Source organism: Parasteatoda tepidariorum, chromosome 3 (assembly GCF_982258835.1).
Source record: "Parasteatoda tepidariorum strain Cologne lab strain chromosome 3, Ptep-v5.0, whole genome shotgun sequence".
Lineage (NCBI taxonomy): Eukaryota > Metazoa > Arthropoda > Arachnida > Araneae > Theridiidae > Parasteatoda > Parasteatoda tepidariorum.
Genome location: NC_141757.1, coordinates 25,288,980 through 25,315,506, shown reverse-complemented (window position 1 = coordinate 25,315,506; position 26,527 = coordinate 25,288,980). Strand labels below are relative to the sequence as shown.

The 26,527-nt window shown below is 26.6% G+C and overlaps 1 protein-coding gene across 8 annotated transcripts in view; it reads left to right on the top strand.

Annotated features, from left to right (window-relative positions):
- LOC107436825 (uncharacterized) overlaps positions 1-26,527 on the top strand; it is a 222,406-nt gene that overhangs the window by 174,919 nt on the left and 20,960 nt on the right. For 6 of the 8 annotated variants that reach the window (XM_043039220.3, XM_043039221.3, XM_087158973.1 and 3 more), the window contains 6 exons: positions 10,996-11,097; positions 16,297-16,419; positions 19,726-19,803; positions 20,673-20,760; positions 24,511-24,660; positions 25,391-25,493. In XM_043039220.3, coding sequence (XP_042895154.2) covers positions 10,996-11,097; positions 16,297-16,419; positions 19,726-19,803; positions 20,673-20,760; positions 24,511-24,660; positions 25,391-25,493 — 644 coding nt within the window. Of the gene's footprint in view, positions 1-10,995; positions 11,098-15,541; positions 15,804-16,296; positions 16,420-19,725; positions 19,804-20,672; positions 20,761-24,510; positions 24,661-25,390; positions 25,494-26,527 lie in introns of those variants that run through there. The other 2 variants (XM_043039224.3, XM_043039225.3) reach the window with 2 other exon arrangements.

The window sequence follows — 26,527 nt, the reverse complement described above, 5'->3', positions numbered from 1 at the left end:
AATGTGTGGGTGGTACTAGATTGCCTCCCCGTCGGGTACTTGAAACTTCAATATTTTAAACCCAATGTTCGACTTAAAGTACGGGTGATGAGGACTTTAACGTATGCCGATCAGCTTGTCCCCAACTCGACATCTGTGTCTGAGTCATTTGACGATAAATTGCACTTTAGGTGACGATTTTGCATGAGAAAGGGGACATTTTTTTTTGTATCCTCTTGACAAGTGGAGTCAAATTCTTGTTGCTGGATTCAGCACAACATTTACATGAATCATATGAAAGGGTTGAAATAGAATAGCGCGAAAATAATATAAATTATGAAGGGCATAATTTGTATTTTTATGATTTGGGTATGAAATCTTTGCCCTTTAATAAAAAAAAATTAATAAAAAATTTAATATAGTAGTTCCCAATTGTTTTCGTTTACGGAACTCTAAATAATCAACCTTCTTACGTCGGAACCCAAACTTTATAAATAAATTTAAGGTAATTTTGAAGGTTAGAACCTATAAAATACCGTTTTTAAAATATTTAATTGGAGGAATGAAGATTTTTCATCTTTTTAGCATTATTAATCTTAAAAAAAAAGGTTTTATGCAGGATTAAATTTGCAGTCCTTATACTTTTTCTACTTTATTTATACACTTTTCGATAAATTATTAAATGTTAAAACAAACTAAAATAATTTCGTTGCAAGTTCTGTTCTTTTTTATTATCATAGCAAAGTTTTCTGTAAAAAAAAAAGAAATGTTAGGAATTACTTTTTCAGAAGAAACCCAATTACTGAACTAATAATTGAGTAAAATTGTGTATTTTCACATTTTCTTTCCGTTTGTTGAACATTTAAGTTTTTTGTAATTACACTTAATTAATCAACTATTTAAGAGTAGTATTTAATCTTGTGAGTTGCTTTGAACAGTACTACAGTTTGTTAAATATGTGTTAAATGAAAAGATTTAAATCCGTTCGACGCGCATTGTTTCCAGGAGCACTCCAGAAACTGTGCCCCAGTAATGTCAAAAAAGTAAAATAGTAAATACTATAAGGTTAATATTTAACATTATAGAATATTAAATAATTATATTAAACGTTTTCTTTATTTTATCTTAAAATCTACTTAAAATTACAAATATTTAACCAAAGCTTTTTGAACCAAGAATACCAATGTTTTTAAACAAATCTATAAATCACTTTAGAATTAGTTTTCAATTTTATTTAAACTTAACGATAGTTTAAAAATATTTTAAATGAAATTATTGTAGGTGAAGTAAATGATTGAACATAAATATTAATTACATACATTTTCATCTGCAAAACTTTTAATAAGTAATTGTAAAACTTTTATCAGTAATTGATTAAAAAAAAAACAATATTTTTTGTCTTTATTTATTCTGATATATTTATTGTTAAAATAACTATTTAGACGAAATTTTAATATTTAAAGTTTTGGTTTTTAATCTACAAATACTCTTAAGTTATTAAAAGTGCAATCAAAATCTGTTTTATGAATCGATTTGTTTGTTTAAGTTTTATTTTGAATCAAAAAAAAGTCCTGCTTGAAACATTAAATATCTTCATCGCATGAAACGATATGATTTCACATTTTTTTTACTCACCCTATTTAAAATTAAAACGGTAAAAATTATAAAAGTACCAATTAATAAACAGCCAAATGGTAGACAAAATACAGCCATATTTATAATAATAATTAAGTCTCGTCTTACATTATTATTGAAAGGATGATCGTGATAAATTAGATAGAATTACCTTCCTATCTCTTTTGAAGCGGATGAAACTCTGAAATCATCTCCTAAAAAAACATATCATTATTGCGTTGGAGACTCATTGTAGAAAAATAACTATTCATCACTTTTTAAAGCAATTAAAAACTACAATTTAATTTCTTCTACATCTTCCCAGTGCCTTCTTTTTTTGTCACGAACGGGTTATGAAGAAAGACGAACTTCGTCTGCCTACACCCGCGGTTACAACAAACCAACCCACCTTTTATATTTTAACTGCAAAAGAAAAAAACTTGGATCAACAATTTTCACTTCGTGTTTTGTGTTTCGATGAGATGAAGATGATGAATTTTTCTCAAAAAAATGTTTTTATAGTTAATGATAGAGTTGGTATGCATACAATTTTCGTTTGGAGTATGTTTTCTAACAAAACATGTCATTGTTTGTGATTGATAATATTACATGTTTCCACATGGGTAAACAATGTGAATTTTTCATCGAATAATCTTATAGTTTTCGTTTTAGAATTTATGTCATGATATTCTTAAAATTGCGGAGTAATCGGTTCATGAAATGCTTTTGGATTAAATATGTTGTTTTACTTACGTTATTTTTCGATTTATTTTGGTAAGTTTTAAATTGTTGTTTCAAACTTTTTTACTAGTATTCTTATCGAGTTTTAAAGACAGTTATGTTTTTTTAAATAAGTTTAAAGCATGTTCTTTTCTTTTTTTTCCCACATTTTTTCTATCATTGTTAATAACACAACATAGCAGTCGAGTGTTTTTTTCGAAGGGTAAAAGAACTCTTAATTATCAAAACTAACTGCCTTAATTGGAGATCTTGTCATTGCTTTGTGATTTATTTTTTGGGAGATCATATTGAATTTCTATTATGGGATTATTATTGAGAAAACTAACAGGTTTAATTACTAATTCTTCAAATAATGAATTCATCTGTAGTAGATGGAGATCACTAAGATTCCACGTGATTGCCTAAATAATAAGTCACAATACAATTAATAATTGTTAAGTGATTTATTATTTGGGTAATCATGTAGAATCAGTATTATGGAACTAAACAGGTTTAATTACAAATTATTTAAAAAAATGAATTCAACTGTAAAGCATTCGATGGAGATGTCTTCACTGTTTTGTGATTTATTATTTAGGCGATCATATTAAATTCTTATTAATCAAGCTAACAGGTTAGTTACTAATTCTTTAAAGAATAAATTCATCTGTAGAGTATTAGAATGAGATCACCAATGTTCTATATGATTGCCCAAATATTAAGTATCAAAACAATTATTAATTGTTATGTGATTGTGTGTGACTATTATTAATTGTTAAGTGATTCGTGTAATCATACGAAATCGTTTTTCTGGAAATTTAACAGGCTTAACTAGAGATTCTTTAAAGAATGAATTTAACTGTACCAGTATTAGAAAACAGTATTTTTGAAGAAAGTTTAAACTGAATCTAGATCTAAATACTTATTAAAGATATATTATAGTGAAGACGCATAAATTATTTCTACTAGAAAAAAACTATTTAATATGTAATTAACTGTTCATTCACTCTTTACCTTTTTGTTAAAAAAGAACTGTTTACTATGCTTTGTCAGTATCCTGTGCGTATAAGGCTGAAACTGATTCACGATCAAATTGATCATGTGTTTAGAGAAAATAAAAATGTGTTGTTTTAGCGTCGATATTAGTTTTACAGAATCACACCAGCACAATTTTGAATTCCAGTTGTATGTTTTGAAATTATAAATGTGTTATAATAACCACTAATATTTTATACGCCCATATAACCATATAGTAAAACTGCTACAAGTAATTTTGTCGTAACTTTTTACCCATTTCAAGACCCGTACGTATCTCTTAACAATTAATTCAGTTTATAATGACGAAATTTGGTGAGGTTGGAGTTGTATGGTATAATTGACTAATTGAAGATTGTGATGAAAACAGGATAGTGAAAATGACAGTTAAAACTGGATCATAATTATAATAAAACTTTTATTCAATAGTATTTGTAGAGCTCGATATGCAAAATTAAAGGTATATTTTATACAAAAAAACTTTTTAAGTGAAATAATAAATTTTGCATAATAATATCATATCAATAAGGACAGGCCATGGAAATAAATCCCCCGTGACCAGCATAATCAATAGCTAAAATAAGAGTGATTGAATTGTTTCCAACCGACAGTTAGGAGCATGGGAAGAGATCCATTGTTCGCTATTTATCGAGGGACAAAATAGCCTAAAAGAAAGCCAACCGCCGTAATCAGTATTAAATTTAAAATAATTTGGCTGTAGCAAATCGCGCCAAAAAGGATAGTGAGAATTAGTATAACCCTGTAACTGAAAATTTTTTTTTGGTAAGAGAAATAAAGAATTAAAGTTAAGTATAGATTTTAATGTTATATTTAGTCGCGACAGTCAATTAATTAGTTTTACATTTGTATTGAAATGAAAAAGTTACCCGTTGCATTGATTGTTAAGAAAATAACAAAATATAGATATTAGCTTTATATAAAAATGTAATAAACATTTAATTATTGGTTTAATTTAATTAAAATTTGATCAAAAATGATTAAAAAAAATTATGAAATTAAAGATATTTTAAAAGCTTGGAAATATGTATTGCCTATTATGACGTCACACAATTACTCATAAATTTAGAATTTTGAAGGAAATAAAATTCATGAAACACTTAAGTATGCCACATTTTTCGTTATTAGATTTTAGATGTTAGATTTTAGTTATTTGTAAAATTAATATTTGCTTGTTAGGAACTAAATTTTTCTTTATTTGTTTTAATATAATTTCTATTAGCAAATTTAATATGCATCATCTTTCGTTTGTGATTAATGAGTTTAAAGCGTTGTATTTCTTTTGTTTTGCACAGTGCATAACGAATTAGCTTTTTAACCTGAAAACTCCAGGTAATTTATTCTTTTCTAAACTCATTTTTATAATCTACGAGTTTGGAGTATTGCCACGAATTAGGCAGCAAAAATAATAACTTTTTGCTTTTCATTTGTATTTTCCCTACACCAATTCATTTTATAAATGGCTCAAACGGAATGAGTTTTTCCGAGAGGTCTGCCAGTGGAATATTAATGACTCTTTAAAAGCAACGAAAAAAACTGAAAAAACCAATTTTATCCTTATAAGAGGTTTAACTAGATCACAATTAATGGTATATAAATAATGAAAGGTAATCATAACGAATTATCTTTGTGCATGGAGTTACCTTTGGGCTGTTTTAAAGGAACTTCTTAAATTTACGACGGCGATTAATTTACCTATTTTTATTAAATTACAATTATAAATAAATATAATCGTGACTTCTTATTGGTAACAATTCTTTGTCTACATTTGAATATTAATAAGGAGGAAATTATAGATCGATTAATCTTAATCTTTACAAGGTAAGGAAAAGAAACTGAAAAATCGGCTTACTCCAGTTTAGTTTTATTTTTAAATAATTTTGTAAATTAGTGCTATGCTCATTTGTTAAGCTAGTCATCTATCATAATTATTCCAATGATTTTAAAATTTTTTTCTTTCAAATCGTGTCAAATAAATTTTTTGGTTACTTTTTTAAAAAATGAAGTGTTTTTGTATTAAAAGATGAACTACTTACTTGCGCAAAAGTTCATTGGAAGGCGAACTCTATATTCCCTAAGCCACCACGGCTCAATATGCAGTGATAGAATAAAATTATGAAAATAATTCTATACTAACTCTGTGTAAACAATCTTTCTTTTCGCAATAAATTTTTCTGAAGATTTTTCATGGCAATACTGTTGACACAGCTTGAAAGATCATGCTTGAAGCTTTGAAAAATAATTTTATTTTTACCTGCAGCCGGGAGCAGAATTCGTGCCAACTAGACTCTGATGGGATTCGAACCTTTGTCATCTCATTGCGAACACTCTATGCCCCTGAACCACTGCGTCTCCATCAATGTTTATTTGTTAGTTCTTTCCAAGCGTTTAAACGTCCAACCAGATTGTTGCCTTTGCAATACAAACCTCTGTTTTTCTTTTTACCATTCAATAAGAAAATAGTGCATCGCTGAAAAAAATTATTAAGTTTACCCGAGACAGACATTCAGATTGTTATATCCGATTTGATATTAACTTATTCGTTGATATTATTATATTTATTCTATATCTTAATGTCTGCATAAGATAGATTAAGAAAAATATCAGTTTTATAAATTATTTGACTTGTTATGCTTAATTTGATTTGTGATATGATATGAGGTTATCTCCATATGTTAAAAAGTAAATTACTTTTCATTTAATGTGTTGCAAATTCTATTTTAGTAAGATTAAATTTTTTCCGAAGTCTTACATAAAAGTATAAAAATTACATACTCTGTAACATTTTATTTCTTTTTTCTTGAAATATTGACTTTTAAGGGAAATAAAAATAAGCAATCAAGGGGTTAGTGAGCACTAGCGGACCCTTTTAGTTTTTTTTCTTCTTATTATTTTTTTAAAAAGTTTTAACGCGATACCTGCAAGTGGCGTAGTAGGGGTATCTCGATCCAGTTTGGTTGTTGAAACGTGACATTTGTTTACGTTAGCAATTGCTTTTTCCATTCTATATTGAATAAGCTAAGCCCATCAGGTATCAATTCTCTTAAATGACTCATTCTATATTCTTTCACAAAGATTTCAATTCTTCCACCATATATTTCTTACTTAACACAAAGACAGGGTCGAAGACATGCAGAACCTAAACAAACTATGCATCGAAGTTGACAGGTGCACACATCAAAAATGTATCATGGTTACTATAAAATACAAAGACAAATAATTAATCTAAGTTGACTGAAAGAAGTAGACGAGAAATAATTATAATTTAGCAAATTCAATCTGCGATACGGCGTTGTATTTAATTAAGATACTTTAATTAACATTCTAACTTATGTGGAAAACTTAGCTCGACTTTAACACGTCATTTTGCTTATGAACGATCAGCTGGTGCTGAGGTCATAGGTCACGTGTCTGTGTATCAGTGATTGTCTTCTTCTTGAGTTGCACCAATTACTGATGTTAAAATGCTATTTATGAAACTGCATTGTTATAATTTCAAGAAAAAGTAAGATACCGTTAAGTGTAGTTTACTATATCTTCTATGTATGGATTGTGTAACAATCTTATTTTTTTTCCCTTCGAAAATTACTAATATGTAAAGTAAAAAGCAATAACGAATTCATAAGTTAAATTTAAATAAGGATGTTTTTTATACATTGTCAGCAAACTTAGGTTAGCAAGCACAATCCACTTGATAAATGTCCTCTTAATCCAGAGGACTCTAAAATCAAAATAACTTTCGGAATAGTTTGTGAGTTTAATAAGGTATTGAACTAATAATGTTTCGAATGAAATGCGAACGTGATCTGGACTAAGTATTTGGTTTGACTTGCCCATCTGGAGAAATTTATAAATCAATAAATCCTGCCAAATAACCGTGAGCTTGGTTACTCTCAATACTTGAGAGTGTAGGAAAATATAAGTTGAGTTTAGATGCCCTTCGGCCTCTCATAAAATTTTACTGTGTTTGTTGAATACGAATATCAATTGTGGGCATAATAAATTTTATACGTTCTTCTATGAAGACATAACATTGTACGATAATGTGGGATTGATCCCCGTATTTCTAAAACATTTACTTTTTTATGAATATTTTACCGTTTCACTAACATAACAGAGAATAGTAACATAACTTTTTAGTGCTATTTAACGGTGTTTTTCGAAGCTCTGTCACCAAGGAAAATAAAAAAGCCACAGTTTAAGTACCTTACACTTGAAGCAATACAATGATTTTAAACTATATTTATAATCTTGTCGTGAGGAATTATCTGGTTTTTCGAACAGATAATTAATTTAAAGATTTTAAAAATTATTAAACTTTTTTTAAAAATCGTCAATTATTCGACATTTTCCCACCGAGATGAAAATTAGCGAAACCACTGCCTTATTCTCAGTTTTCGCAAATTTTTATGAGCCCAGGTAATGCCACATTGGAGTAAATTTTTAAATATTAAAAAAATTGCACCACAAACTCTTTTCATTTTTACAAAACTGTAGTTTTTCTCCATATTGACGTTTTGCTTCATTTTCAAAATAAACTTAGACAGCTCTGGCTTTAGATAGGCTTAACTTGACCCAACAGTCATGAGTAACAGTTGCTAACTCACAGCAGTTCTAAAAATAGCATATTATTCGCTAAAAAGCATCATTTCATATTACGACGAAGTCTTCGAAAAACAGCCTTAAAATAACGACTTTTAAAAAAGCTTAACCAACTTTAAGATTTAGAAATCTTGGTGGTAAACTCCACGGAAATGGAATATGCTTCTTATCTTTATGGTTCAGAAGTGGTGTAACTGTATTATCACTATAAAAGTATACCTCTTATCATCTTGAAACACTACAATTAATTTCTGTCCTTAGTTCTTCTGTATTTCGTAACGAAATTTCATTGAAAAGTATTACTAACACCCAAGAATGTGGGCTAAAAGGAACTTTTATTGATAATAATTGGTTCTGTGCATCGAAAATTGCTTTTAGTGTCTTCCCGGCCCTGTCAATCTTGATGAAGACATCCATGTGTCTTTCTCGTATTGATATTTTTGTGCAATAATTACACCCAATACCTGGAGGGTTCTGAACTACTTGTTTCTTCCAACCACACCTGTCTTCTTTTATGTATCTTCAGCGGCCAACCCATTAAAAGGAATGACCAAGAACTCTTTGTGGGTGGACAGATCAAGATATTAGAAAACGGAATACTCCCAACCCAGTCAAAAAAAGCTCTTAAATATAAACAGAAAATTGATTAGAGGGTGGGTAACCAGAATGTTAACCGACCTTGTAGAAGGTCGGAAAGCTGTTTCGTTTGTTACATTTACTTTTATTTTAGTTTTAGTACTTCACTTGGCAGTGCAATCAACAAAAACGCCTTAGGCTGTTGCCATTTATAAAGAAACAAACGAATGAGGCTTTGTTGATCACAAAGCAAGTCTTTTTAATGTAAAATATGCACACTTTATGTTTTAACATATGATAAGTGAATATTCAACCACAGATTATGAACTTAGATAGTTAAAAAGTAACTTACCAGACCTTTACGTTAAGTAGTTAAATAAAAATTGTTTTATGTTACCAATTAATTTATCGTTTTTTAAAGGATAGAGATTTTTAGTTTTTCTTTTTAAAAAAAAAGTCCTGTTTTTTTTTTTTTTTTTAAATTTTTTTCTATAGAATAATTTTCAAAAATTTTAAGTCTGTTGGTGTAAAAACTCTATTAAAGAGAACATTTGTTAACTTCTCCCTATACTCTAAACCTACCGGAAATGAAAATAGAATAATTAAGTTTACTCTAACTTCTTTTTTTTTAAATAAACAGAACCGATGTACCAATCTTATTAACATTTTTCATACTTGTTCTAGATAGAATCATTAATGTTTTTTTTAATGACTAATTACTATGCAAGGTCATACATTTTTCAGATTTTGACGTAATTCATAATTTTTGCATACGACTCAACCAAAATTCAAACTACAAAAATGTAAACATCTTGACATTTATAATATTTTATAGGTGACTATCGTGGTCACCCATAGAATGCAAAGAGGGGAGAAGAGATAGCTTACTTTTCTTCAAAACTTACAGGTTCTTAAGGATTGTCAGCGTAGAAATTTTGCATCACCAAGCAATGAATAATGCACCAAGAAATTGAAAGACCTCAATGGATGATTAATTTATGCCATTAAAGGTTGTCGGTGGTCAATGGTCCATGCGAATTTTGTTCTAAAATAACAGGAAGATAGCCTATCATGCATAATGCAGTTACGTAAGTGATGAGCAAAAAATAGCGGTTTGACCTTTCAATCCTATTCCATCATATTTAACCTCAAAGCTACTCGTAAAATAATTGTTAAAATTTATAGTTAACTTTTCGTGAAGTTTTTAGAAATCCTTAAGTTAAATTTATTTAGTTTTAAAGCATAATTGTTTAAATTTTTACAGTCAGATCCTTGAAAGTGTTGCATTAGTTTTTGATAAATATGTGTAATTTAAGCTTTCAACTTCCCTAGAAATAATTTTGTTTTAGATTTTAGTAAAAGTAGAACTCAAATTCTCACACAACAAAAAAAGGTATCAAAAACACATAAATCGAGGAATCAAGATTGGGATATCTAGATTCCATCTCCTCAGACCTTTGCCACGCTTGAACCTGCTTTGCAAGAACAAAAACTCCCACTTCCAACAGTAAAACCGCATTAATAAAAGCATCACTTACCGCTGTATATGTTGTGTTGCTGCTGGGGATGTGATCATACTCCATACTGAGAATACTTTTCAAAACTGACACTTCTGATTAATTAATTTCCTACATATGCTATTTTCTGTAACACCATAATTATCTGTTTAATATTTTTGAATATAATGTTATACATTATTATGTGCACTATAATGTGTGCCAGTTTCATTAAATTCTATGCAGAAATTTTTGAGTTATGGTCATCTTTGTGATATTTTCTTAATTTATGTTAACTTGTGCATAAGTAAATGGTAATTACTAACTAAATATGCTACTACGTTTTACGTTTCGGGCGTATTCTTAGCAGAAAGTTATTAAAGGTTAAATTATAGCTTTTTTCACAGTTGGGGTTATTTTGATGTGAGTATCTGTCTGCAACGTATGCGTAAAACCGTTAGAACTAGGTTTATTTCTTTCAGACATTATTAACTGGAGCAGAATTTGTGTAAAACATGCAATAAAATTTTATGACTTTAAACTAGACAATAACACGAACTCTCTTAATATTAAAGAAATAAAAGTTACTCTTATTTTTTTTTTACAAAAAAGTTACCGCCATTTTAAATTATTAACATAGCAAGTACATGCTTAGAATGGAGTTAAGAGAGAGTTGTTTATTTAATTGGTAAAGCTGTTTCTTGCTAAATTACTTATAAATCTTTTTCTTTTCAAAGATCATAAAGAATTGTTTTCTATTTGAAAGCGTAGGTTGGGAATAATACATTTATTTCCTTTTTGTCTTTTTCTCTGACCAAAACGTGGTGTAGGGTTAAGTGCTTAACCATTGCACGAATATTGATTATTGTCGTTTTTTTTTCTCTATCTATCACCATTATTTATACGTTGATGTGCTATTTGCGTGCCATACTGAAACTGAAACTTTTCTTTTAAGGATGCTGCTGCTTTGCGGACAATGCTGACCCACTACCTGGACAGATTTTCCCAGCTAGCTGGAAGTCTAATAAACTGTGGTCCAGTGCTGAATTGGTTAGAGGTAAATATTTTATGTGCGTTATAAATATATATATATATATATTATTTTCGAACATATTCTATTCATAAAGGTCATAATTTTTCTAATAATGTATAATTTGTAACTTTTTATTTTATAAAAATGATCGAAATTTCTATAACCCGAAATTTTTTTTTACATAATGAAGCTTGTTTTTGGAGTTAATTTTAGGATTTAAATTGTCATATGCATTATTTAGTTAAAATATTTAAATGTGCCCTTTGAACCATGAAGATTGCAACTTACTCTTTATGGTTCAAAGGACGCATTTAAAATATTCTGATTAAATAATGCCGACGACAATTTAAGTTCTGAAACCAATTTTAATGTTATACTTTATCTGTATGAAATTGCTTTTTTATTTATTTATTTGCTTATTTTTTTGACGGATTCAAATTTTTGAGCTTTTAAGTAAGAGGGCTGAAATCTGTAAAATATGGAGGCAATAGTTTTACAAAAAAACGGATAAATCTTTCAGTCCAGCTCTTAAAGTTATTTTTACATTTTCCTTTTTCGACTTAAGATCTCGGATACTAATTGCGCTAAAAAAATTTTTTTGTATTGTTTAAATCCCATTTATAATACATAACTTATCCAAAAAAAAAATAATAACCAGCCAACAAACAGATTTTAATGTTTTTTTTTATTAAAAAATGAAATGTAAAATATGAAACAAATTTGCGTCTGAGCACATTTTAAATGACGAAATCAAAAATGAATTTCTGAGAAATGAATATTTAAGAGCAAACGTGTTTGTAGAGAAATTATTGAACCGATTCTGTTCAAAGTTTTATAAATGTCATTTCAAATTGCATTGTTACGTTCTTGTTCATAAAAAAAAAATTATACCTAACAAGATTTCCATCATTGTTGAATAATCTATTGAAATTAATAAGGAAAAATTAAAAATTACTTGCATTAAATCATATGCGGGTAAATAATATTTATTAATGGGCGAAAAGCGCTTGATTCGTTTATGAAGATACCAAGTCGAAACACCCCCCCCCCTAAAAAATTGACTCTGATTCACATTTTTGCCCTTTTTCTTGACTTCCTTTGATATTTTAGAGACACTGTGGTTACATACATTTTTATGGTCAAAATTGCAAAACTGTTTTTTTTTTAAAGGTTTTTTTTATTTAAAGAAACTACTTTTTGTGTTTGATTTCGTTTATTAAATTATAATTTGTTCCTATTAGTTATGTTTCTGAACTGGAATGTATTTCCTTAAAAATGAGTGCATGGCATTCTCGCAATTAAAACAAAAAGTTATTAAGCACGTTTCTAAGTGCTTTTTTTTTAAGACTGGGAGGCTCCGACTTCTGCTCCCTCTGCTTGTCAACCCTTGTAATTGCTTTCCTTTCATCATTGTTTTTCGCCTCTTAAACGTAAATATTATTCACAAAAACAAAGAATATTTTATTAAGGAAAAAAACTTAACCTAAAAAATATTGATTGTGTTATTCAATAAGAAGAAATAAAGGAAAAATTTTACTTTATGACGAAACTTAAAACAATTCAAATAGATAACGGTTCTTATCGCCCTTTATTAAGTTTTTTTTTCTTCAAAAATTTTGTTTTTAATGTTAAGATTTATATTTGGCAATATGTAATCTCTCTCTCTCTCTCTTTCTGATTGACACCTACTCTAAATCGAGCTTGAAAAATAAAGAAGTAAGGACCTCGCGAGGAAAAAGTTAATTTTCTACAACAATGGATGAATAGTAAAGTAAAAAAGCTGGAAAAAAAAGAAGAAAATATCGTTAATAAGCGCTTAAAATTGCAATAACTATATATAAAAAATTGGAATTTCGATACAACGTTTGCGTTAAGTACACAAATAAAAAAGGTTCTTTTATCATGTCAATAATTTTTACTCCGTAGTGTCATTTCAACGGGCTACAGATCAACCAGACGTGGTATTTTTTCTCTACAAGTTTAAAAGCTAATAATTCTCGAATTAATCTTCGAATTTAATTTGTTTTTATTTCTTCGCACTTCCTGTACTTTTTCTACATACCTTCGTAATTTTAAGTTTCTAAGTATTACAGATTTTGTTCAGCGAAGGAAAATGTAATGTAAAATCAGAAAGTGATTTAAAAAAAATTCGAAAAAAAAAAAAGCACTTAAAGTTGCAATATATTAAAAGAAATTCTGTGTTAAGTTCATAAACAAAGTTTGCCCTTCCAACTCACCAAATTTTAACTATGAAGTTGCGCTCATGCGGGCTGTAAAGCTGCTTGTATGGTGTTTTTGTCCTGCAAAAGTTAAAGAATCATTAATTCTTGAAGTAATTATCAAATGTTAAATTATATAGTTTTATATTAGTTTATATAGTTTTTATTATTTATATTATATTATATTTTATATAGTTTTTATTATTTATATTATATTATATTTTATATAGTTTTTATTATTTGTATTATATTATATTTTATATAGTTTTTATATTAATTTATATAGTTTTTACGCAGCAAAGTAAAATATAACGTTAAGTTGAAGCCCCAAAACAGCGTCGGCGGCTCTCACTATTTCTTATTAAAGAGAGATTAATAATTATTAAAAGAAATAGTTTCTGTATAAGGAAATGTAATGATAATATTAGAGTTGTTTTAAACAAAGAAACATGGTTTAGTACGAATATAAAATAACAGCAGTAACAAATTATTTATTATTTTTATTTTTTTTCGCCGGAAATATTAAATGTGTTACAATGAGAATCATTTCAATATAATGGGAGTAAAAACAATATGTATTATTAAAAAATCACCCTAAATAACTTTTTCGAATCTGGGGACAAGGATAGCCGCAATCTAAAAAATAGAGTCTTAATAAATTAGTCTCGAGAGCTGTTGTAAAGTTTATGCCACTTAATGTTAATTTAAGTTATTGCGTATTTCGCCATATTCCTGTAGGTTTTTAAGCAAATCGTAAGAGTTGTGTGCTCAATAATAAAATTCATTTATCCAAATAGATTTCTATTTAAAAATAATTTCTAATGATAATTAATTATTTTTTTAATATTTTGTTTAATGTGGTCAAAAATATTTTTGTATTGTAAAGTGTACAAATTTTTACATCATTTTAAGACTTGTAATTTTAAATGACAAAAACACAAAATTTGAAGCAATTGGTTTCATAATTACTGAATAATAAAATTTTAAAAAGTGGTATCCTAAATTTTCATTTATCAAGAACTATTCAGCAGATTTCGGACAAATTTTGTGTTTTATAATTTAATATTATACAATTAAATATGTTGTAAAATTTTTTATACAGTTCAGAATTTTTTGACCATTATGAAATTATATAATACTAAAAAATAATAGGTAATTGTTAAAAATGATTTTTTACATGAGCTTATCCTTCAATAAATAAAATTTATAAATGTGAGCATAAATATTTCGATTTGCTTAAACACTTTTCGAGATAAGGTGAAATGTGTAAAAAGTAAAATTATCTCTAAGTGGCCCAAAATTTACAACCACTCACTTGCCTATATTGCGGCTACCTCTCATATTTTGATAGTTAATTCTAAAAATTGATTGAAAAAAAAGTTTATTGATTCGTTGATGAAAGTACATTTTTTTCAGACTTTCGAACTTAACTGTTTTTTGTCTGCACTTTATATGTGAAAATTATATCATTATGATAAAAATTATTCAAAGTGATATCTCTTTTTTTCGGTGCACTAAACACTGCGCAAAAATAAATAGATCAATGAAACTAAAAGTATATTTCTCTGAATAATACTAGATTCCAATAATCGAATTTTCGCGAAATAAGTGCCGTACTGAATAGCTCAAAAAGTGACAGCAGGTATGATGATTAATTAGTGCATAGACTATATTCTAAATTACGAAATTAAAGAAAGAGTTTAATCACTCTCTTGAAATTAGGGTCGTATTAACTTACTATAGAGAGCGGCCCTTAATGTTTACTTCACATTTTGTATATGTTGTTATAAATCTCGTAAAGTTTTTCATCAAATCTAAAATTTTTATATATAATTAAACATTTTATTAACCCCAAGATAATTCCTACTAAAGAATATTTTTAAAACTTATTTATTCATTTTTTATTATTTTATACTATAATAATTGAAAAACATTTGAATAATAAGGTGTTCGAATTTTTACATTGTTTGATTTCGTAACAAAAAATATCACCTGCTCTAATTAATTATCATATTTGAGGTCATCTCTTTGAAACATTAGTATTAGTTCGTGAAAATCCAATTCTAAAGACGAAATTTATTTGGAGTAAAATCTTTTGTTTTATTTATTTATTTTTTGTGTATTATTGTGTAGAAAATACCTTCCTAAAGTGGTACTTCTTTTAACAGTGTACTAAATCAACTGTAGGTGGCGCATTTTATTTTATACGTTGGAGATCAAACTAGTTTAATCGTAACTGTAATTTATGTTGCTAAGCAACAGAAAACGCGCTGATGATTTAAACTCGTAATGTGTTTATATTATGCTTTGTGTTGGATGAAGTTAATATTATTTTATTGGTCTGAGCTCGTTGTGCACGTTTCGTGCATAGCGTAGGCTCATTTTTATTACTGAGAAATAAGCTATTTATTTGGTTTTCCAAAACTTATACTTGTCAAAAATTGTGTGGATGTATTTGTAGCATTTGAGACTTTTAAAACGAAAGCGGAATTTTACAAGTTTGTAGATTAAGTTCGTAACTCTTGTCATATCCTGGTTTTATTTTATACTTAAATGCCTCAATTCCTTTTATGGCCTAATTAATTGCCATAAATCTTGTTTATTTTTATTTAAATGTTTATCCCATTATTTTATGTCTATTGTTTATTTTATGTCTATCCCATGTAAAAAAAAAAAAAAAAAGAGTTATAACACAACTCTAAACTAATTGTTTTAACCTCATTTTCATGTTACAGTGCATAAAAGGAGAAAATTTTAGGTATTTAAAATAAAATATCAATTACTTTGTTAAATAAGTAAAAAGTAACATGTAATTAAGTTGTTTAATGGATATATCTTTTACAATGTAAATTTTATAACAATCTGTCAGATACTATACTTCTTAAATTTAAATCTTATTTTATAGATCTTAGAATACTTGCTGGTTTGTTACATCCAATAAAGAGTCTTTAACAAGACGACTTTAATTAAAAGCAATTTTGAGTTTACTTTTTTTCTGTTACAGTTGGACAATCGTGGCAATAGACTGATTGTGACAGATGAGGCTGCAATAAATACCCCAGCAATAGCAGCTGCTTATGTTGTCAAGCGGTATGCTTCTCAGGCTACTGATGAAATCTCTCTTGAAGTTAGTATTTCAATATATTACTTTATTGATAATAGTTTTAAAGGAAAACACTATTCTGAAATTTTCAGGAAATATTTTTCCTTCGATATTTCAACAGCATGCAAATACATAGTTTTTGTAAAAATAGTCATCTAATGTGCTAAAAGTTTATAGTTAAAAATCATATGAATGAGAAAGATACAACATTGGTAAAGCAAAAATAGATGAATTTTGCTTTTAGAAAGTAAAAGCTTAGTGTTGCAAAGTTTTTAATTTAGAAATCTCATTTTGAATAAAAAAATATAATTTTTCTTAGGAAACTATGCAATTTGAATCTTATTTAACTAAGCATCATGTGATTGAATTTGTCAACCCTTTAAATTGTGGAAAGGTATTAAATGGCAGTTTTTAGGTGGAAAAAGATACAAATAGAGGCAGATATTTGAGAAGTAACTGTTTATGCAAAAAATGAAGGAATTTGACTGTTATTATGCAATCAGCTAAAATAAATGTTAGTGATTTATAGATTTGGCTGACTAAAAACTTAAGCGATAAAAATAAATTAAACGCATAGTCTTTATTCTTCTCTCATCTACATATCAATTTTTAAAACTAATTCACTACAACGTAACTTACAAACTTCATTCTCTTTAATCATATATAAAAATAAATGCTTTCGCAAACTTTTCCCTTAAAAAATGTTTTTGATTCATGCAGACATTGTTAGCTTTTCTAGTGTGAACTAAATAGCACTTAGTGCTGAATATGTAAGTTATTTTAGAGAAGATTTTTCTGTGAAAATTCATGCAAACTCTGCTCTTTAATCTGCAAAACTAATAGATTTAAAGGATGCTTATGCAAATACAATTTAATGTACTCCTTTGCAAATTTCCTATTGATTATTCAAGTTGAAAATAATTTTTCAATGATTTATCTAAAAAATTAATAGAATGCATTCAAAGTAGCATTTATTTGCATAAGGGATTTCTTTTTAAAACTCATTTATAGTTTTGATTAAAGAAATAATAAAATCAGACTTTAAAAGAGAAAATGCCCTGAAAGTCTGGTTTTCTTATTTAATTATTCAAAAACTGTGAACATAATGAAAATCCTAATTACATTGTAAAACTATGTTAGTTTGTATGCGTTTAAAGATGTAATCATATTGCTTGAAAAATAGAATCATAATGACTGAAGTGTGTATTAGTGTTATGTAAAATGGTCATTTAATGTTTGTGTAGTTTATTTTATCCATATTTTTGTTAATGTCAAAAGCTCATTTGATGAGTTCTGACTTACTCTTTTAGGACAATATACAAATGTACATGTTATCAAGTTATTATATATAAAAAATGTTAAATTGCATTTGTATTATCCGTTAATGTTAGAATACATCTTTTGTTGATGTAATTTTTAATGAATGCTTTGAAATTCACTTTTATTTTACTATCATCTTTTTTTATTTTGTTTTTATGTCACTTTTTACTAGGCAAAAAAATATTTCTAAGCCATAATAGTTCTAAAAGGTTTTGTCCTTTTGTCCAGAATAAACCTATTTCTTCCATTACACAAAAAGAAAGTGGAAGAAACAAAAAGTAATGGAAGACACTGGATACAATGGAAGAGATTAGAAATAAACAAATCAAATACAGTTGTTTAATGATGTTCTTAAATGTATAGTTCAAATTTGAAACAAACAAAATTTAGTATAATCTAAGAAAGTAAAATTTTTCTTTTAAAATTTTTAAAAATTAATTAAATTTCATATTTATTTTAGTATTATACGGAATTTTAAACTCTTTGTAACATATTATAACAATTTATTTTGAATCTGAATTTATGATAATCCTTATTATTCTTAATAATTGTGTACATTTGTATCTATTTAATATATGTGTATATTTTACTGAATATTCTGTTTAAGGATCATCTACCTTAAAAATGAAAAAATATTACTTAATAAAATATTGGTTAAAAAGTGTTAATTAAATTTTACTTTGTGAATTTCTTTTTTAACTGGTTAAATTTTTGGAATGCCAATGTTCGTTATGGAAATTTTAGATAGCAATTTTGTTATGTCTTCCAAAATATAAAGGAAAACCTGAGTGCAACATTTATGTTTTAAAACTTACAAATTTTGTTTAAAATAATTACTCTATATATTTGAAAATGCATTTTAAAATTTTCATGAATATTTTTATAATTTTCAGTTCATGCAATAAAAAAGTTTTTAAAACTGTTTACCACTTTATCACTTTTTTTTAAAAAATTTCATGTAATTAATCATTGATTTGCTAATTAAATTCAGTAATAAATGAAATGAAATTAAAAAAAAGTCTTAGGTTTAATTAATGAATTCTAAATATATCTAATAATTTTATGATTAGGTATGTAAAAATGAAATCTTTATTAAAAATACCGATTGATAAATACATTTTATATAATCAAAAGCTATTCAACAGCTTTTGATTATAAAAATTAGTATGCCATTTGAAATCGTGAAAACTATATCTGACATGCAATATAATGCAATACATAATTTTGTTATAAAATTTAAAAAATTCTTTTTGTAATTATGAAATAAAATTCTGCTAAATTCTTTTTTGTAAAACATCGAGAATTCTTATTGGTTTTAGTTTCTTAAAATATTCATTAAATTAATTTTTCTTTCGAATTTTTGTTTTTTATTTTATTTTTATTTATTAAAATATGATTTATTAAATGGCTTGGAAATTAATGCTATTATTTAAACGGGAATGTAATTAAAATTTTTTAAAATTTTAATTTAATACTTTATATTTCTTTTTTGTGACAGTTTCTTTCACCTAAGTTGGAAGAAACCTTTTTCTTAATGGGCAAATTTTTTATCTCTAGAAGAAACTTGCCACATCTGGTTTTAAATTTGTTAATTATTTTGTTAAATTAAAGTAATGTTGTTTGCCTTATATATAGGTAAAGAATTCATATTATGTAAAAGGAAGAAATCTTTATGTTATCTTGTAAATTATTTGACATACATAAATCTGCATTGATTTATTTGTATGCAGAGAACAAACCATTGAAGAACAACATTGAGAAATTGTACCATTGGTTAAGTTTTCTTACTACCATTAGCATTATTTTAATCATACTGCTTCACAAAGTTTAAGAGACTAACTTGGGGGCTACTTATTTGATTTCTAATTATTTCTTTGGTTAAAATCTTAATAAACTAGTTAATTCTAATTATTATTGTATATAATATTATTTTAATTTGAATTTATAACAATTATTTATGTGAAAATTGTTTTAAATGTTTTATTTTACTATTAAAATCTTAATTTTTAGGTAGGGGATATTATTTCTGTGATAGATATGCCACCTCCTGAAGAATCTTCTTGGTGGAGGGGGAAAAAGGGCTTTCAGGTGAGAAAAATTATAATTTGCTCATAGCTGTAAAAATGTCACTCACTTAGTTACATTTTCTGACATTGATAAACAAATTTTAAAAAGTTGTGGATATCTATTGATAACTTGTACTAAAATGTAGCATTTCATAAATTTGGTCAATATTTTTAAGGTATCATAAAATTTACTTCCTGTAAAACTTTTGTTAATTGATACATTGCATATAATAATACTGTTAAGCATATTGTATATTCAAATTACTTCATGCCATTTAACAAAACTGGACTTTAATGCAGCTCTATAATTTTTCTGAATTCCAAAAATTGCACTTATTGTGTTGTGATCATGTTTTATCAACATTTAAAAAATATATATATTTTACTGAAATGAAATATTTCATAATTTTGGTCAATATTTTTAACTTAATACAAATTAACCTCCTGCAAGACTATTGTTAATTGATACCCATTCATACATCCATTTATTCATTCATCGATCGTAATTTTGACCTGAACCAGAGAACGATCAATCTCCAATTCAGTACCCCCAAAGATATAATTTGTTATGGGAGCATGGAGGACTTTGTGACCCCACAGGTTTAAATTACATCAGTCATCATTTACTACACTGGGAGTCTTCGAACAGCTGGATTCGAACTCTCAACTTCGTGAGTCCAGCTCCCTGCTATCACGGCCCAACTGAAGAAGTGCCTGTCCCAATTTTTTTGTTGAATAGGCGTTTTACTATAATAAAAATAATCAGTAGTCTTGAAATATTAGCTTAAAATTTTTGCATTGATATGATTGTATGGCTATTATAAATTTAATTATTTTCCTCAAAAATTATATTTTGTTATTTATTAACATTTCAACTTTACTAATACTTAGGTTGGATTTTTTCCTTGTGAATGCGTTGAAATAATTGGTGATAAGTTACCCCAGTCAATTAAGATTCCAAAGGCGCCTTCTAAACCAGGTATTTTAAAAAATAATTGAATACGATTAAATATGTATTGCTTACTGTTGATATATTGTTTATTGATTTAATGTTTACTATTCTAAATTTTTTACTGCTGATAATATGTTGAAATATTGTTGCAAAGAGTTTTAAGAATGTTTGGAAAAATAATAATTTAATTAATTCCTGCTTTAAAGTTAATAATTTGTGTTCATAATAATTAAAATTATTTACTTGAAATTAGAATTTCATTCAATACAATTTTTTTATTTTATTTATTTGTTTCTGTATATTAATGTATTACTTACCTTTACATAATGGTATATTGTTGATACATTGTTTACTGTTGATATAATGTGCACTGTTCTATATTTTTTACTGTTGATAATAAGTTTAATTATTGATGTAGGAAGTTTTAAGAATGTTTGGAAAAATAATCATTTGAATAGTTCCAACTTTAAATTTAATAAAATGAGTTCGAAAAATTAAATTATTTCTTGAACTTATAATTTTATTCAACACAAATTTTTATTTTATTTATTTGTTTCTGTATATTATTGTATTACTTATTACCTTTACATAATTGAATTTCCAGCAATTATATATTTTTTCAAACAAAATTCATCATAAATTGTTGCATGGTGATTTGAATATGAAACCCAATAACTGAATACAGTTTTATGATTAAATTTCCAAAATACTTCGTGGATAATTTTAATTAAAAGGCTAAAACCTTGTTTACTTGTCTGAATAACTTAAAACCTTGAGATATTATTGCAACCTATATGAAAAGTTATACTTATTCAATAAGTGATTCTTTTGAAATTAAAATGAATTTTTAATAAAGTTACATTCAAACATTACTCTCAGAACATCTAATAAGTTATTATTAATGGCATTTTTGTTCAGTGCATTTTGTTAGTGTAATTTTTTTTTCAAAAATGTAGCTAAATTTAAGAATGACAATATTTATATAAAAATTGACTGGCATTTTTGAATTTCACTAATACCCTAATACAAAAAAAGAAAGAAAATTGAAAATTATGCTGCAATAAGTAATAACTATGTTTACACAAGAGGAAAGATATTGGATAATTATTAGTTTTTCTTATTATCATCTTTTTCTTATTTCTTATATTTATGAAAGATTTTTTTTCTTTTATTTGCGTTTTAAAGATCTTTTCTCCTTGAAAACTTTAAATAGTTAAGATCCTTATTAGATCAAAAAAATAACCCACTTTTTTATTTCTTCCACATCAACAGATATCAACGTTTGATATATCTGTATCTTTTTGGAGCATTTAACTTTGAGGTTTTCACCATTTTCATCCCTCACTCTTCTTATGTATTATTATAAATCATAACTGCATAATAATTTTCTTTAAAAACAGATACTCCACACATTTTTGAATTTCTTTTTTTTTTTCTATGAGCTTTAAGTTTTTTTTTTTTTTTTTTTTTTTTTTTTTTTTTTTTTTTTTACAGTCACTAAGAAATTTGCTTTATTCTAAATTCGAGCATTCAATTCTATTTATTGAGTTATTGAATAAACTGAAGATATGAATTTAAAAAAGTTTATTTTCAAAATTTTTGTACTGAGTGCAAAATCTTAAACTAATTTAAAATTGCTTCCAAGCTGAACACCATAGTGATATTTTTTTGTGTAGTTTTGCTGTATGAAACTCTTTTTATATGTATATTAAAATTTATTATACTATTATTAAAAGACTATTGTATGTATTATTAAAAGCCTATTAATATTAATACATTAAGTAAGATTTTTTTGAAGCATTTCTTAAAATATAGTAGACATTTCAAAGTTCATTTTCAAAACAAAAAAAAAATTGAGAATCAAGTGTGTTGTATGAATCAAGTGTTTTATAACAAAATCTTGTAAAATATTCATAATTATTCCATACTTATTAGAATAATAATAATAAAAGGCTCATATTAGACAGAAAAACTGGCGACTTTCAGACAATTTTTCAAATGCCATTTGTTATATTTAGTAGTCTGTGGCCAGAGGCGACTCTTAATTTTGCTTTATACTGTTCATTATTGATGAAATTATACTGGAAACTGTCAAATTTTTCTGTTCTAAATAAAATAATTCTGATATTAAAACTAGTTTATTTTAATATTCTTGCATGAAATTATTGTTATATTTGTGATAAAGTTTGTTTTTATTGCACTTAAGTAGAGCAAATTATACTTAGGTTTTAGTATGCCTTTTTCTAAGAGTAGTCTGGTAAATGTTTTGATATTGTCCCGATTTTTTAAAAAAAAATGTTGTCCTGATTTTTTCTGTGGGTCACTACTTAGTCTGTATGTCACAGGCAACTGATTGCCAGAGTGCTTAAGGAATTATAGTTGGCGCCTATTGTTTTAAAATTTATTTTAAAAACAAAAGGTTGGGTGCTTTGTTACTTTTTATTTCAAAACATGCTAACTTCTAACAGTTGGTCTTAGCTCTAAGAAAATTTGGATTTTTATGAACCCCTATATATATATATTTGGGAAGAGATCCAAATTTTTTTTAATTAGAATATATGTTATTTTAAAATTATAATTAAAATTCTTGCTAATAATGTTTTATTTATTGCTTAAAGTAGCAATAACTGTTCTTTGTACAGGATAAGAAATAATAATCACAAACCCTATTCTAGTATTAGACTTTCTTATAGTGACAGATTTCATAGAACTGATTTAGTGTTGCTAAGCAACAGAGAAGTGCAACAGGAATAATTATATTACATATAAATGAATCAGTAACAAATAACACTGTGGAACCATGCATGAAGCTGAAAGACATTTAAAAAGACAATATAATTTTCTTGAATTTTTTTAAAATTGAATTTAATAATGTAAAGTTTTCATAAGGTGACTGACTTTACATTATTGAATAAACATTATTGAATGACTTTACATCATAGAATATTACAAGAAAATAATGTTTTTTAGATTCAACAGTTTAAAGATTATGTAGATTACTAATTTAAAAAACTTACTCCTAAGATTATTTATTTAGTACTGAGAATGAAAAAAAAATACCCTGCATAACTTTTAATCTAATGATAGGATTTTCACTTATTAAGACTCAACCTTACTGGTTCGAGGGGGTGACCTCAAATCTACGAAATTTGTTAGCACGTATGATATTTTGTGTTACAAAATCAGACACAGAAACATTATTTCTATGCATAAAATCATCTTATGAATAACTGAATTTTATTACTGTGAGCAAAAAGCTTTTTTCGCTTGAAAATTTCTCTAGATATGGTGAAATATGCAAAAACAAAAATTAACATTGCAGTGTCCAAACTTTCGATCACTCTTCTGACCAAATTATTGGGATCATATTTTTCAGATTAAGACTATTCTCTTTATTTTAGGGGTCTGGAATTGAAATGTTTCTATAAAAATTTATGTTTATTCACGAAAAGTATGCTTTTGTGTCTGATCTTGTAACTTAAATATCATCAGCACTAATTGATTAGCATATTTGATATTTCTCTGTAAACCATAAAGATTGAGTCCCAGTACATGAAAACCCATTCATTAGACTAGAATTTAATTAGGGTGTTTCTTTTTTTTTACTTACTGAAAAAACTATCCTTTTTTTTCTATGTAAAAATAACTTATTACAGTAAATTTATTTAAAGTAATTTTCAGAGAAACATTTTTAGTAGTGAATGCAATTTGAATAGTTTTATTTAACTATCTTTATCTGCTGTTAAAATTATTTTAATTGTTCATTATCCCTTTTAGTATTAAGGAAGCATGGTAAGCTGATCGCTTTCTTCCGATCTTTCCTACTAACTAGACCATCAAGGCGAAAATTGAAACAAAGTGGTATACTGAAAGAAAGAGTTTTTGGCTGTGATTTGGGAGAACATCTTATGAATACTGGTCGAGACAGTAAGTATAAGCTTCCACTATTCTAATCAGTCAAATTGGCGTAGCATCAATTTTTATTCATTATCTTTATTGCTTCGCATATATGGCTTGTATTTATCAACTTAATAACAGAGCTCCAGTCAGGGAAAGCCTGCAATTGTCAGGGAATTTTATTTTAAGCAGGGAATAGTCAGGGAAAGTTGCAATTTTTTTTACAAAAGACCTGGAAAATTCCTATATCACACCTGGAAAATAACCAGTTTTAGAATTGTCAGTAACAGTTATCAGTTATTGAGATTTGAGTTTAATTCTAGCATCTATTGCAATTGTTTTATAAAATTCCACTTTTTAGTGAAACTTTTCCATGTTTTCATTCTCATTCTGCTATATGGGTTTGCTCTAATATTTAACATTACAGTTAAAAAAAAATCAGAATTTTCTCATAAAAAAATTGCATGGTATAAATAAAATAGGGTATGGATTAATTTTCAGTGAAATTCACCTGATATACCTGGAAAAGTCAGGGAATTTTTTCTTGTTCTGAAACTGAGTGATAGTCCTGTAATATCTTAAGACATTTTTAGAAGTTTTGTTTTAATATATTTTTTATCTTCAAGTTCAATGTTAAAATCACCAGCTTTTTTTAAAGCTTCCATATTATATCATGTATGGAAGTATATAGTATTCATTTCAATTGCATTGAATGTGTATGTGTTTCTTATTATCAATATATGTTTATGTCTAATTGCAGTACCTCTTGTGTTGAAATGTTGTACTGAGTTTATCGAACAACATGGCATTGTTGATGGAATTTATCGGCTGTCTGGTGTAACGTCTAATATTCAGAAGTTAAGGTATAAATTTTTATTTTCTGATGTTTTTATTTTTTTTATTTTTTAATGTTTTACGTTTGCAGTTACATTGACCTTTTCTGACATAAAATTGAAAAATGTATTGTCACTAAATAATTTTGCTATTATTTCGATAAAAATTGCTAACAAAGAAAAAAATATATTTATTGAAAGTATCCTTATACCCATAAATGTTATTTTCATATTATTTTGAATAAATGCTTTAGTTTTAAGATTTTTTTTAATGTAATTGATAATTCTTTTTCTGTGGAAAAAAAACATACTTATTGGTTTAGATGTATTCCTTAAGGATAAAAGAGAGATATACTGGCATATCTCTGTATATCGGAAAAGTTGTGATTATTAATTGGTATATACCTTAAAATTTTGAGTTTATGGTTGTTGTATATTGTAAAGTTCAAGAGGGCATAATTATATCAAAAAACTGAGTTTGTTAATATATTGTTTTTAAAATGAGAAATGGCAAAATTCTTCAAAGATTTACTTGCTGATTTAATGCTGAAGAATCAACTATATTTTCTTTACACTCTAATTTTTTACTATTATTGTGAAAAATATTTTTACCTGTAACATGTGATAATAAACAATTCTTCGAATTTTTTATATTTTTTTTTCATCATCTCATATTGTATGTTCAATTAAGACATAATAAGCATTTTTGGAAACTGAAAATTCCTTGACCTGTTTTAAAAGCTTCAATTTTGTGTAACATTGACTTTCCTAATTTTTATTGACAGTCATATATATCTCTGATATTATTCTAAAGTAATAAATGAATTAAAAAAAAGTATAAATGAAAGCAAGAAGAGTTTTGAAGAAAAAAAATCTATTTTATAAGAAAGGGTGATATAAGCACTACTTATCTTAATAGTTTTACTTTTCTTTAAAATTTAGTTTAACATATCAGTAATGCATCTTAAAAATGAGGTATGTTAGTTTTCATTGCTTCAATGTTCTTTTGTTTGTTTAATTATATTCAATTGATCATACTAATATTTTAAGTAAAAATATTGATT